The 15558-nt window shown below is 40.3% G+C and overlaps 1 protein-coding gene across 1 annotated transcript in view; it reads left to right on the top strand.

Moving 5' to 3' along the window:
• Positions 1 to 772, top strand: part of LUZP4 (leucine zipper protein 4) — a 27870-nt gene extending 27098 nt beyond the window's left edge. The window contains exon 5 of the mRNA XM_073885733.1: positions 1 to 772. This exon is cut by the window's left edge and continues 137 nt beyond it. Coding sequence (XP_073741834.1) covers positions 1 to 646 — 646 coding nt within the window. The 3' untranslated portion in view covers positions 647 to 772.
• Positions 773 to 15558: the final 14786 nt, after the last annotated feature.

Below are 15558 nucleotides of genomic sequence, written 5' to 3'. Positions count from 1 at the left end.
TCTTGTAGCCAGTCAGAGAGTTCTCATGGCCAGTCAGAAAGATCTCATGGCCAGTCAGAAAGATCTCATGGCCAGTCAGAAAGATCTCGTGGCCAGTCAGAGAGTTCTCATGGCCAGTCAGAGAGCTCTCGAGGCCAATCCGAGCGATCTCGTGGCCAGTCAGAGAGTTCTAGTGGCCAGTTGGAGAGATCTTCAGGCCAATCCGAGAGATCGCGTGGCCAGTCAGAGAGATCTCCAGATCAATCGGAGAGATCTCGTGGCCAGTCCAAGAGTTCTCGTAGCCAGTCCGAGAGTTCTCGTGGCCAGTCCAAGAGTTCTGGTAGCCAGTCCGAGAGTTCTGGTAGCCAGTCGGAGAGTTCCGGTGGTCAGTCGGAGAGTTCCAGTGGCCAGTCGGAGAGTTCCAGTGGCCAGTCGGAGAGTTCTGGTGGCCAGTCGGAGAGTTCCGGTGGCCAGTCGGAGAGATCCCGTGGCCAGTCGGAGAGATCCTGGGGCCAACCGGAGAGATCCCGTGGGCAGTCAGAGAGATCCTGGGGCCAGTCAGAGAGATCCCGGGGCCAACCGGAGGGATCTCGTGGCCAACTGGAGAGATTTCGTGGCCAACCGGAAAGATCTCGTGGCCAAATGGAGAGAGCTCGTGGCCAATTAGAGAGAGCTCATGGTCGGTCAGAGAGAGCTCATGGCTGGTCAGAGAGAGCTCATGCCCAAACAGAAAGATCTCGTGGCTACACAGAAAGATTTCATGGCTACAGAGAGAGATCTCTTGGCTACAGAGAGAGATCTCATGGTTACACAGAGAGATCTCATGGCTACACAGAGAGATCTCTTGGCTACAGAGAGAGATCTCATGGTTACACAGAGAGATCTTATGGCTACACAGAGAGATCTCGTGGCTACACAGAAAGATTTCATAGCCAATTAGAGAGATCTCGTGGCCACACTGAGAGATCTTATGGTCACTCAGAGAGATCTCATGTTCTATCAGGGAGATCTTATGTCCTACCAGTGAGATCTCATGTCCCATTAGAGAGATCTTATGTTCCATCAGGGAGAGCTCATATCCTTCCAGGGAGATCTCATGTCCTATCAGAGAGATCTTATGTCCCATCAGGGAGATCTCATATCCTCTCAGGGAGATTGCACATCCCTTCAGAGAGATCTCATGGCCAATCAGGGAGATACCGAAGATATTCTCCAGTAGAAAGATTCAAAACGTCACCCAGAATTGAGTCTGATTTTGACAGGTAAAAACATAATAAATACTTAATCATTAGTACAATGTGTTGAGTAATGTGGAAATGTAAGTGCATGCTTCTTTTATATATCTATATTTTAGTGGCTAAATATGTTTTTGTAACAGACATTGTATTGAGACTAAGATATTAATAGAATGGAGGTAACGTGGCATCAATTTTCTTTCAGCTTGCTGACTACCTCTCGTATCATCCAGTTTTCCAGTGGGCCCTTGTTAAGTCGCTTCATCTAGGTTGGCTTTCCCTGGCAGAGCCCCACTTACTCAGCCTCTCCTACTAAGCTTCCCCACAACAAAAATATATTGACTCAGTGTCCCATTCCCTTTGAAACTTCCAACCTGCTAGGCTAGCTAATCTAACAACAAACTATGCTAGATTTGATAATATGTAATCTCTGATAATGAATTTCTGTGCTTCCTTCCTCTGTCTCCTTCCTAAAGAGTATTCAAAGTCCTGAGCACACAAATGATAGTTGTATCTCGGGGCAGCTGACCTTTTCTGCTTTCCTCCAATCAGACCGCATAGAATGTGTTATTCTATGCATAGATGCAACATGAAGCTTCTGAATATATTTTGAATATATTGTGTATATTTACTGTTGCCTTAGGCTAGGTCTGTCTGTCCCGGGGCGGGGGGGGGGGGGGAGTAATTGAATAGTATTGCAAATTGGTTGAGTTTTAAAAACCACAAGACACTTTTATTGTGATTAACTAGGTAATTGAGTAAAAGTTTATTTTTAGTTCAAAGTTCTCAGTAATTGCTTTCAGTTTGCATTGCTTATAAATGCCTAGTGAAATATTTTAGCACATATTAACAACTGCACAGAATTGTTAGTTTCAGCTAAAAAACTATTTCCAAAATGTATGTGTGGGTTATTGTGTATATAGACAATGTCTGATGTAGGCACCATTTTAATGCTAAAGGCCCCCCATCCTTCTTATATTAACAGTATACAAATAATTTGCTATAAAAAATTAAAATTCAACACTGTGATGACAAATAATTAATATTTCCACATTTCTCAGGTATTTTCATGTTTTACTTCATTTTATACAGTAATTTTTGTTTGTCAAGTGGCATAACACTTCCACTGAGGTCAAATGCCATATTTCTGACGTTTTACATTTTAAAATGTAATGAACAATTCTGTTCAGTTTTTTCTCCTTTATCTTCTATTATTATCTTTTTTTTTGTAGTCTCAGCACAAATAAGTAGTACTTGCTTGGATAAGGTTGAAGTTGTCAAATGCTGAACTCTTATAAAAGAATAAAAGAATGCATAAAGTACAGAAAATTAATATACTTTTATAACTGATCCCTTGGAGATGAATTCTTCTACTTTGTAATTTTCCATTCTAATGCCATATATAAGTTGACCGGTTAGATGTAATAATACTCTTCAGACCTGGAGTTGGCTTCTCCACCAAGTATAAAATGAAGACTTCAGTAATTTCATGCCCTCACACAAAATCTTCCCCTCAGGCCAGCTTCACCAGGAGGTAAAGACAAACCAGTTCTAAGTACATTTCTGCCCTAAACAAGCCACCAATGTAGAAGCCCAGTGTGGTCTAAATAAAAGACAAGTAGTTGTACAAATATCTGGAATACAGAATGACAGCATATTCAGAATATTATTTATTTATGGAGATTTACAACAACTTTTTTCAATTTTGAAAAACCAGTATGATTCTCAAAAACTCTAAACAGAATTTATTTTTTATAAATATATTTATTTATTTATATGTTCCACACCTCCAAAATACCCGATTTCAGCTTTTGCTCCTTTTTCCTGACATGGTGATGATATCCAGAGACAGAGACCTTCCTTGGCCATGAAAGTGATGTGTAAATAGAGAAGCAAAGCAGAATAAAAACTGTCTTTTTCACTCTCCACTAAGTAATTTACATGAAATGAATGGCAAAGTGTGCATATCTTTACATTAGCTGGGCTATCCACCTGATGAAAGCTTTTCTAAACACAGATAATAGCTTCAGAGGAAAGGAGGTACTTAGTTTTGGAGTGCTTGCCATTTAAACTCCAATTATAGAGTGACAGCTGACATCTTATTACCACTCCAGCATTCCAAGTAATTCTTGCAACAGAGTCAAACCTGATTATAATCGACAAATCAGATCTTTGGATCTAAAATCCTTAATTTACTATGTATCACTCTAAAAACAGACATCTTTTCAGAGTGATTGATTTCCTTATTTTTATTCCCAAATTCTTCACTATTCCCTAGCTCCATTTGGTACCCAATTGTTAGTATTTTTCTTATTTCTTGAAAAAAGATGCCAGTGAGATGCCATTTGTTTTTTTGTGACTGGCTTATTTTACCTAGCATAATATCCTCAAGGTTCATCCATGTTGTAGCATGTGACAGGATTTACTTCCTTTTAAAGGCTGAAAGATATTCCATTGTGTGTCTATACCACACTTTATTTATCCATCGATGGACATTTGGGTTGCTTCTACCTCTTCAAATAAGCTCTCTGCCCCCCTTCACCCTTCTGGGAGTCTCATAATCCATATATTGGCCCACTTGATAATTGTACCATAAATCCCTTAGGCTCTCTTCATTTTTCTTCATTCGTTTTTGTTTTTGCTCTTCCAAATCAATGATTTCAAATGACCTGTCTTCCAGTTTGCTGATTCTTTTTTCTGCCTAATCCAATCTTCTGTTGAACCCCTCTAACGAATTTTTCATTTCGGTTATTGTATTTTTCAGCTCCAGAGTTTGTTTGGTTATTTTTTATAGTCTCTGTCTCCTGGCTGATATTCTTATTTTGTTCATGCATCATTTTCCTGATTTCTTTTAGTCGTGTACCTGTGTTCTCTTTAAGCTTATTGAGCATCTTTATGACTATTATTTTAAATTCTTTGTCAGGTAGTTCATAAATCTGCATTTCTTCAAGGCTGATTTCTGCAGTTTTATTTTGGTCCTTCGATTGGACCAGGTTTCTGTTTCTTTGTATGTCTTATACTTTTTGCTGGGATTTGGGCATTTGGTTTTTGGTTTTTTTTTTTTAAGATTTTATTTATTTATTTGACAGAGAAAGAGCACAAGCAGGGGGAGCGGTAGGCTGAGGGAGAGGGAGAAGCAGGCTCCCCACTGAGCAAGGAGCCTGAAGTGGGGCTCGATCCCAGGACCCCAGGATCATGACCTGAGCCAAAGGCAGATGCTTAACCAACTGAGCCACCCAGGCGCTCCAAGGGATTTGGGCATTTGAAACAACAAACACCTTTCCCAGTCTTTGCATACTGGCTTTATGCAGGGGAAGGCCACAAATCTACTGTCTGGGAGCTCTAGCACCTTTCAGACCTTTTATAATCTTGCGACCCTTGGCATTTGCCTACAGAACTGCAGCTCTAATGTGCTGCTTGCCTCTGTTTTCAATAGCTTTCAGACTCCGGCACTGGTCCCATGAATGCTCCGAGTCTGGTGAGACATAAACCAGCCCCTCAGGCAGCCCCCAGAGAAACCAGAACATTGCAGACATGGTCCACTCTTTAGTTTCCATCCCAAGGGAGGAGCCCTAGTATGGGGGCTTCCTCCCAGTTGCTCTCTGCTCGCAGCCTAGGGGGAAAGACACAAATGGGCACACTAACTGTCACGGATATTCCTACCCCATTCACTGGAATCCCTTCTTGGTTTTACAATGGCCTGGGTGCTATATACCAGCTTCTCAGCTGGTCTCTGGAGTTCTCATAGAGGTATTCTAGTCTATATATTGCTTTTAATTCAGTGTTATCTCTCAGGCAAGGAGGACCTATAGCTTCCTAGTCTGCCATTGTCTTAGTCTGCTTGGGCTGCCATGACAAAATACCTCAAACTGGGTAGTTTAAATGACAGGAGTCTATTTCTTACAGTTCTGGCGGCTGGAAGTCTTACATCAGGGCGCCATCATGGCTGGGGTCTGGTGAGGGCTTTCTTCCTGTCTTGTATACAGCCACCTTCTCTCTGTGTTCTAACATGGTGGAGAGACCGCAAACTCTGATCTCTTCCCCTTCTTATAAGGACACTAATCCCATCATGGGGCCCTGGCCTCATGACCTCATCTAAACTTAATTACCTACCAAAGAGCCCCTGTTCCAGATACCATCACATTGGGGGTTTGGGCTTCAACTTAGGAATTTTGAGGAAACAAAGCATTGAGTCTATCAGTGCCATCTTGCTGACATCACTCCTGAAAAAAATTTAAACAAAAATAGTCACCCAAATGCCTGGTTAACTTCTGATCTTTGTTATGCATGCGGTAAGTAATAATTCACACCGAAGCTGAAAATCACTTACCAAAACACTCTTCTGTATTTTAATTGCATCCAGTGTTCTGTCTTAGCTCAGATGATGAACTATGCGTAATAAAATAATATTACTTGAAGACATACGTTTTACATAATTTCTTTCAAAATAAAAGGTTGCTTTTTAAAGTATCAACATTTATGATTTGTATCAGGTTTTTAATAATGAAAAGAAGGAAAGAATACTTCCAGAAGCAGATGCAGCAAAGACATGATCAAATGAACAAGAATCGAAGGGTAAGTACCAGCACTTTCAGTTTTCTAGCAGAGAGTCTATGTAGTTTTTTTATATCATTTTCTTTTGAAAAGGCTTTTCTTTTTGAAGCCACTTTCTTTCTAGTAGTTAGTTTTGGTATCTGCTTGTACTGATGATTACTTTAATACTTTGTTAAAACCTTTTTACCAACAACAGTGTAGGAAGAAGTCATGTATGTCACACATGTCAACATGAGTCAAATGTTTCCAGCCTTGTGGTACAATTGCTTACAAAAGGTTCCTACTTCCATTACCCTCGTCTTATCTTACGTTATTTAGCCTCTAATTGGGCATTAGACACAAGGGAGATAGGATGATACAAATAAAACTTTTTTTTTATTTTAAAGATTTTTATGTATTTATTTATTTGACAGAGAGAGAGAGAGCACAAGCAGGGGTAGTGGGAGAGGGAGAAGCAGGCTTCCTGCTGAGCAGGGAGCCCAATGCGATGCGGGGCTTGATCCCAGGATGCTGGGATCATGACCTGAGCTGAAGGCAGACGCTTAACAGACTGAGCCACCCAGGTGCCCCACAAATAAAGCTTATTAGTAGTATTTTTCTTTTTTAAGTAGGCTCCATACCCAACATGGGGCTTGAACTCAAGACATTGAGATCAAGAGTCCCATGGTCTACTGACTGAGCCAGCCAGGTACCCCAGTAGCATGTACTATTTTATTTTTTATTTTTATTATTTTTTTAAAGATTTTATTTATTTATTTGACAGGGAGAGACACAGCGAGAAAGGGAACACAAGCAGGGGGAGCGGGAGAGGGAGAAGCAGGCTTCCCGCTGAGCAAGGAGCCCCATGTGGGGCTCCATCCCAGGACCCCGGGATCACGACCTGAGCTGAAGGCAGTCGCTTAATGACTGAGCCCCCCAGGCGCCCCGCATGTATTACTTTAAATACTCTTTTACAATCACTGAATCCCTAGGATATTGTCTTTATTTTATTTATTACTTATTTGCTGAAGTTCTATGAATGGCAATTATAAGAAATGTTATCTATCAATTAAGCTAATTAAATCTATTTTGCTGGAAACTCCATCTTTAATACAGAACCAATGTGTTTCACATAAGTGTTTATTTATTTATTTATTCATTTATTTATTTATTTTTAAAAGTTTTATTTATTTAAGTAATCTCTACACCCCACATAGGGCTTAAACGCACTACCCTGAGATCAAGAGTCACATGCTCTTCCAACTGAGCCAGCCAGCCGCCCTTGACATAAGCATTCGATTGAGTAGATGTCACTCCTTCGTGAAACATCTAATAGTTACTCCTATACATGACACTCTGGTATTTTTCCCAATACCTCTTTACCTATAGGAAAAGACAGGGTAGCTTAAATGGCAGCATGATATAGTGTAAAGTGTTCTAGTCTAGGTCTCAGAGACTTGGCTTCCCTTCCCGGCTGGCTAATCTACTTACTAGCTGTGTGTATGACCTTGAACAAGTCACCTCCCCTGCTCTCAATATTAGTTTTCTTCCCCTCTAATTAAGATTAGAATGAAGGACATCTACGAGATAGCTAAAGAGATCTAAGTGGTATGGTGTAGTGACTAACGATAGGGGCTTTAGACTCAGGCTTGAATGGAATCCTATTTCTACCGCCTCATACCATATCTAATCGATTTCAAGATACACTTTTTTTTTAGGTTTTAATATCTCTGAAATCAGGAAGTGCCTTACATTCAATGGTATATCATAGTTAAAGTGAAAAGCTTTTAAAAGCTTTCTCAGTGATATCTAAAACAACAGCCCATTTTATAACCATGGTGCCAGATTCGATGAGACAGGGTAGCTAAGGAAGGCTGAGCAGGTCACTTCGAGCCTGTTTTCTCAGCTATAAAATGGGAATACTATTGATCTCTTAGGTTGTAATGATTAATTGAAATATATGTAAACATTTTAGGATAGAGACTGGATTGTGGTAAGCATTCGATAAATTGGATTTCACAGGGACTGGATTATGGCAAGCATTCCATAAATTGGGGTTCTTATTATTTTATTATTACTATGATGATGATTATATTAAATTATTCATTATAATTACCAAATGCTCATTATGGCCATATTGACATGATTACTTTAAAAATGCATGCCTTTTTAAAAGTCCTTATATTCTAATTAATTTTCTGATTTGGATTTTATACATATATATACTTACTTGTTATTGAAGAGATTTTCAACATGAAGTAAAAAATCCCCATGAGGGGCGCCTGGGGTGGCTCAGGCGGTTAAGCGCCTGCCTTCGGCTCAGGTCATGATCCCAGGGTCCTGGGTTCAAGTCCCGCATCGGGCTCCCTGCTCAGCGGGGAGCTTGCTTCTCCTTCTCCCTCTGCCTGCCACTCTGCCTACTTGTTCTCTTTCTCTGTGTCAAATAAAAAACAAATTTTTTAAAAATCCCCATGAGAATATAGGGGCAAATATGAATATTTTTAAAAAATCAGAAGAAAATATCTAATAGGCTTCCAGATAGATACACCTACAACCTCCTAAGTGTTTCTGTTTGTTCATTCATTTCTCAAACCTGACTTCAGTTCTTATCATTCTAATAAATTTTGCTATCAAAAGATTTTTATTACTTCTTTGTTGTCAAATTCAGTGGCCTTTTCTTAGGCCCTTCTTTCTCTACTTCTTTGTAGTATTTCTTCATTTAATACTTTTGAACATTTATTATACATAATGTATATATATTATATATACATATTTAATACTTATTTTATATATATATGTGCTATGTACTTGAGAAAGAATCTTTACTCTAAGAAAGAAAGAAAAAGGAAAGAGAGAGAAGGAAGGAGGGGTGGGAGAGAGAGAGAGGGAGAGAGAGAGAAAGAAAATATAGCAAAAATACCTAGATAGAGGTGGGCCCAAGGTACAAACCAGCTAGGGAGGTCAGGGAAGGCATCCAAGAGGAGAGAATGTTTGCATCAAGTCCTTGAGGCTGAGTAGAAGTAAGCAAAGCAGAAAAAGTGGGAAAAGCATTCTAGTCAGAGAAAACATTATGTATAAAGGTATAGAAGTGAAAGAAAGCACGGCACGTTTGGCAAACTGTAATTAGCTTGTTTTGACCAGACTGCAGTGGTTTTCAAACTTTGTACTGCAGAGTTCCAGTGGTTTCGAAGCGGTGCCCTAGGCACCAATGAAAGCAGTTTTGTTTTCCAATATTTTGCATATTGGGATACCAAATAAGGTTTTGTTAGAACTCGGTATTCTACCACTTAAAAAAAAATAGTTTGAAAATCACTGAGCTCAAGTGTAAAGTGTGTGGGTAGAGCTATTGAGAGGTAAGTGTGAAGAGGTAGAGTGTCAGGAGCCAGATCCCTGAGGGCCTGTGTGCCATGCTAGGGTATGGATTTTATATCAAGGGCAATATAGAGGTATTGAAAGACCTTAAGGAAGGAAATGGCATTGATCAATTTATTTTAGAAATAATCACATTAGCTCATATGCCTTTCTTCTAATAGCTTCGAGTTGTAATTCCTGCTCCTTTCCCTCCAATTCTGTGGCTCCTATTCTCATTTCTCTTTTTCTGGCTTCTCTACCACCTCGTGAAGCTCCTGGACAATCTGCTGTGATTGCCACTGGTTTGTGTGTAAACCGTACCTCCATTCTGGTGGTGTCCTTATCTTTCCTTAGGTCTTGGCAAGGACCCTATTAACTAGTGTTGCCAGGAGTAGAATATGGGTGAACATATGTGAGGCTCTGTTTAGCTCATGGAGTCATTGCCCTTAGACACACATCCATCTTGAATTCAGGGCTGCCTTCCGTAACAGGTTTACTTATGAACACTAATATGTGCTTCCAACTTGAACATGAACTTTCCAGTAAGAGCATATTTGATCTGTAACCATTAACTTTGAGGAAAACCTCCATGCGTTATGGTCCTTTTATAGTCTGCTGGCTTGATGGACTTTTTGGCTGCTATTATATTGTTTGTAAGGCTCTTAGTACCAAATCTGCTTGCAAACTGTAACTATGGTTAGGATTTCATATCAAAACAGCTGAACCACCAAACACCAGCTACATATAAACTGGATGCACTGAAACCAGTTCAGTTGTGGAGTGATCTGGGCCAATTAACATTTGAATAGAATGTTTTCATTATGCTTTGGTTAGTTTTCATTGACCACATGTAGGTGTAACCTGTGTTGTCATTTACAAAGTAATTATAAGGATAAGGAATTTAAGCTAATCATTGGAAAAAATCCTAACTTGCACATGAAATGTCTGATTGGGATATAGGTAAGACTTTCTAAAATTAAGTTATTAGGATAATACAGTTCTCCATCTCACTTAGCTTTCTTTTTATTTTTTTACATTTTTTTAAGTAATCTCTATACCCAATGTGGGGTTCAAACTTACAACCCCAGGAACAAGAGTCGCCCGCTACTGACTGAACAGGCCAGGCACCTCCCACTTAGTTACCTTAATTACAGTTAATATCTCAGGCTTATTATAGAAAATTTATAATGACACACTTTGTGGATTTTATCTACAATTATTATCTTTCTCCTAGATTCAGACAAGTAACATGTGGATCCAGGCCACATCTAGATCTTGAGAATTTTCTTCTGGGTCACTATGAGCTATAAGGCCTTTGGGAGGACATTTGACTTTTCCCAATCTTCATTCCCTAATTTGCTATGTGAGGGGGTTGGACTGCTTGATCTTCAGGGACCCCCTGGCTTTGACATTCTTTTTTTTTTTCTAAGATTTTATTTATTTGACAGAGAGAGACACAGCAAGAGAGGGAACACAAGCTGGGGAGTGGGAAAGGGAGAAGCAGGCTCCCGGCCGAGCAGGGAGCCGATGCAGGGCTCGATCCCAGGACGCTGGGATCATGACCTGAGCTGAAGGCAGATGCTTAACGCCTGAGCCACCCAGGCGCCCCATGGCTTTGACGTTCTTGCATCAGTGAATAGGGGAGAAAAATCTGAAATTGAACGGGAGACCAAGGATCAGGCAAAGAGAATATTGTTACTGGAAATGTTAGTCAATTGAAGATGTAGAAAATAAGCACCTTGTGCTGAGTACGGAAGCATTTTGCATGATTTGTTTCAACTTTTCCCATTTAGATGTCACCAGAAAATGACTACAGCTTCCGTGAAAGTGATCGAAGACATGAAAGGTAACTGTTGATAGATAATTTGTACAGTTAAATTTAATTATTCTTGGGGAAAAAAATAAAACAAAAACAAATAAAGGTAACTTACCCCAGGGGGCCTCTAGAATCTGATTCTGAACAATCCATAACAATTTCTGTTAATGATCCTAATATAGAACCAGAAAATTCATGAGTAGAACTGCCTGGTTTGATTTTTTGTTTATGTTTGAGATTTCCGTGTTTCATTTTGCTATGGTGAGTGTAAGTGTCCTGATGTTGTATCCTTTCTACTTAAAGCATGCAGGAATTGTCACCCTGAAGAATTCGGGGCCATGAAGATTTTTCTTCATTTTCAGTCTTAAGATTAAAACCCTCTGCTCTTTATAATATATACCAGACATACTAAGTAAATTTCAGTGTTCCAAATGATCTTAGATTTAAGCATGGAGGACTTTGCCAGGTGAAATTATCAGGAGCATTTGTGTACCCTTTTAGAGCTGTTAGACTCCCTTCAAAGTGGGTCTAACCAAGGGCATCTGTGGAAGTGTTGAAAGAGCTGTGGACATAGGAGCAGATTAATTATGATCGATTGCATTTACTGAGTGCCTATTATGTGCCTGGCACTGTGCTAAGCACTTTTACATTTGTGATATAATTTAATCCCCAGCAATCCCAGGAAGTAGGTATGAACATTTCCATATATAGATGAATAAAATAAGCTCAATAGGGTATATTAACTTCCTCAAAACAGTACAACTAATAACATAATTCAAATTTTGAATGATCAATTCAAATTTGGTTTGTGTGGCTATAAAGCTGTGGGCTTTCTATTCTTCTTTTTTAAAAAAAGAGTTTTACTTATTTATTTGACTGACAGGAGAGAGCTCAAGGGGGGGAAGCAGCAGACAGAGGGAGAGGGAGAAGCAGGCTCCCCACTGAGCAGGGAGCAAGGACCCTGGGATCGTGACCTGAGCCGAAGGCAGATGCTTAACCGACTGAGCCACCCAGGCGCCCCTATTTATTTTTTTTGAGAGAGAGAATGAGAAAGAAAGCTCGAGTAGAGGGTGGGGCAGAGGGAGAGGGTAAGAAGCAGACTCCCTGTTGAGCGCAGAGCCCTATGTGGGGGCGGGGTGGGAGAAGCTCAATCCCACTACCCGAGATCATGAGCGGAGTGGAAATCAAGAGTCAGATGCTCAACTACTGAGCCACCCAGGAGCCCCTCTACTCTTCTATAGTCTCTCTCCACTAGGACAAGTAAAAACGAGGTGAAAATTTTTAAAAGCCTGGCATATTAGTTTTCTATTGCTGCTTAAACAAATTACCACAAACCACTTAAAACAGCACTCCTTTATTATCTCAGAGTCCTATAGCTCAGATGTCCAGGTGCACTGGGCTGGTTTTCTACCTAGAGCCTCATGGAACTGAAATCAAGTTGCTGGCCCTGGGCTGTACTCTTTATCTGGAGGCTCTGGGGAAGAATTCGCTTCCAAGCTCATTTTAGTTGTTGGAAAAATTCAGTTCCTGGAGGTTGTGGGAATGAGGTTTCTGTTTCCTTGCTGGCTGTCAGCCAGGGGTCACCCTGCTTCTAGAGGTAGCCTGAATTCCCTTTCTTGCTGGGCCCCTCTACCCTCAAACCAAAATGTCATGTCCTTCTCATTCTTTGTTTTTGTTTTTTTTAAAGATCTTATTTATTTATTTATTTGAGAGAGAGAGACAGCAAGCACAAGCAGGGGGGAAAGGGGAGAGGGAGAAGCAGACTCCCTACTGAGCAGGGAACCCGACGTGGGGCTCAATCCCAAGACCCTGAGATCATGGGATTGTCGGCCTGAGCCGACGTTTAACCAATGGAGCCACCCAGGTGCCTTGTTTGTTTTCTTTTTTTTTAAGATTTTTATTTTTTTTTAAGTAATCTCTACTGAAAGTCCCCCAACATGGGCTCAAACTCACACCCAAGATCAAGAGTCACATGCTCTACCAACTGAGCCAGCCAGGTGCCCCTCCTTCTCTTTGAATCATTCTTCTTCTTTTGCCCCCCCTTTTACTTTTATCACATGATTGGATTAGGCCAGCCCAGATAAACCAGGATAATCTCCCTCTTTTAAAGTCAATTGACTCATAACTTTATTACATCTACAGGGTCTCTTTTGCTATGGATGTGATATCTCATCATATTCACAGTTCTGAGGTGACACTTTGGGGGCTATTTTTGGAATTCTGCCTACCACATCTAGAATGTTACACTTACCTGCTTTTCAAATTAATAATGTAATATATTGTGTTCAATAAATCAAAAAAAACATGTCCCTGTTCTATGGAATGTTGTCAAAGAAAAGGAAAGAGAGAGTAGAACTGAAAGTTAATTAGCAAACCAATATTTATTTAATTACTCAGAGCAGTCTCTCTTTTTGCCAAATCAAACATGGGTTTTGGTCCAGTTGGGTACTCATAGGAACAGTATTTATAACCAGAAAAAAAGCAACAGTGAAAACAATACCTGACTTGTTTAAAACCACTGACTACAGCAACTTAACTAACAATATCAAGATAACCGGACAGCTGTTAGGCTTTTATTGTTCTCTACCTCTTATAGAGTATGACTGCATGCTATATAGTCTGAATGTTTGTGTGTCCCCCAAATTCATATGTTGAAATCCTGATGCCCCATGTGACGGCATTAGGAGTAGGGCCTTTGGGAGGTGATTAGGTCATAAGGGTGGAGCCAATGTGGCTTAGTGTTTTTATCAAAGAGACCCCACAGAGCTCCCTGTTCCCTTCTACCATGTGAGGGCATAGCTAGAAGATGGCAGTCTATAATCCAGAAGAGAGCATTTATCAGAACCTGATCAGGCCAGCACCTTGATCTTAGACTTGCCAGCCTCCAAAACTGTGAGAAATAAATGTTTGTTGTTTATAAGCCACCCAGTCTATTTACTTAAAGCAGCCCAAACAGATGAAGACACGACATGTGGTCAACATTTTCCCTTAAACTGTTTAGCCATCCATTAAAAAAAAAAAATCTTCTGTGCTGTTTATTTTCTTGAAGAGCTGTTACAATAAGACAGAGCAAGAACCAGACCCACCATCAGCCATTCAGGAAGCCCTAAGTAGAGGATACCCCTGCAACATGGCAGAATGAAAATTTTTGGATAGCCAGGCTGCTTTTTCTATTAATTTCTATGTATCCACATGTGCTGGCTACTTTTTAAATAACAACTGTATTGAGATATAATTTTCACACCATAAAGTTGACCCACTTAGAGTATACAATTCAATGGCTTGTAGTATATTAACAGAGTTATGTCACCATCACCATAATCTAATTTTACAACATTTTCATTATCCCCCAAAGAAACGCCTTTTTTTTTTTTGAGGGACTTCATCTTTTTTTTTTTTTTTTTAGATTTTATTCATTTATTTGAGAAAGAGAGCACATAAGCAGGGGCAGAGTGAGAGGGAGAAGCAGACTCCCCTGCTGAGCAGGGAGCCCAATGTGGGGCTCGATCCCAGGACCCTGGGACCATGACCTCAGCCAAAGGCAGATAGATGCTTAACCGACTGAACCACCCAGGCGCCCCCAAAAGAAACTCCTTGTACCCATTAGTAGTCACTCCCCATTAACTCCTTTCCCTCCCTCCTGCTAAGCCCAAGGCAATTACTAATGCATTTTCTTTATATATGGAAGCTCTGGCTACTTTTGTTCCAAATGCTTATAGGAATGGCCATACTGACATAACAGTAAAACTGTTTTGGCATTTAAGTAGTAGCAAAACTCATCTAGTGGTTTTGAAGTAACAATATAAAAAAGGCTAGATTAAGGCAGGCAAGTGATCCTCTTGGATGTTACACAAACATTCCTAGATTCAATACTCGGAATCTTTTTTAAAAAAGATTTATTTATTTGAGAGAGGTGGGTGAGGGGCAGAGGGAGAGGGAGAGAGAATCTCAAGCTGACTCCCCACTGAGCACGGAGCCTGACGTGGGGCTCCATCCCAGGACCCTGAGATCATAACCTGAGCCAAAATCATCAGCTGCTTAACTAATTGAGCCACCCAGGTGCCCTGGAATCTTATTTTTTTTTTTAAGATTTATTTATTTATTTGAGAGAGAGAGAGAAAGTGGTGGAGGGGCAGAGGGAGAGGGAGTCTTAAGCAGACTCCAAGCTGAGCATGGTGCCTGACATGGGGTTTGATCTCGCAACCCTGAGATCATGACCCTGAGATCTCAACCTGAGCCGAAACCAGAAGTCAGATGCTTAACCTACTGCACCACCCAGGAGCCCCAGTACTTGCAATCTTAATACTAAAAGGAACTTTGAAGATTCTTGAGTATACCTTCTTCTTTATATAGCTGGTGGAAAAGAGACCTAGAGAGGCTAAATTGAATGGCCCAAAGTTGCTACTCTAATTAGTGCCTTTGAAATATGTTTTTATTAAATATTATACTTAATTGACAGATACATGAGATGTGGGGTTGAAGCTTCTCTCCTAGCAAGTAAAAAAACAATAACCAGGAGTCCTCTGCAGCAGCCTGAAGGAAAATACCTGAAACTCAACTTTCAAGCAATTGGTAATCAGGTAAATGTAATAGAATTGCACCAAAAGCTTGCCCATGAAATGTTCAAGAATCCATGTCTATTTT

Source organism: Callorhinus ursinus, unplaced genomic scaffold (genome assembly GCF_003265705.2).
Source record: "Callorhinus ursinus isolate GAN/ISIS: 27379988/994484 unplaced genomic scaffold, GSC_fseal_2.0 scaffold65, whole genome shotgun sequence".
In the NCBI taxonomy this organism is placed as follows: Eukaryota; Metazoa; Chordata; class Mammalia; order Carnivora; family Otariidae; genus Callorhinus; species Callorhinus ursinus.
This window is presented reverse-complemented; position numbering and strand designations above follow the sequence as displayed.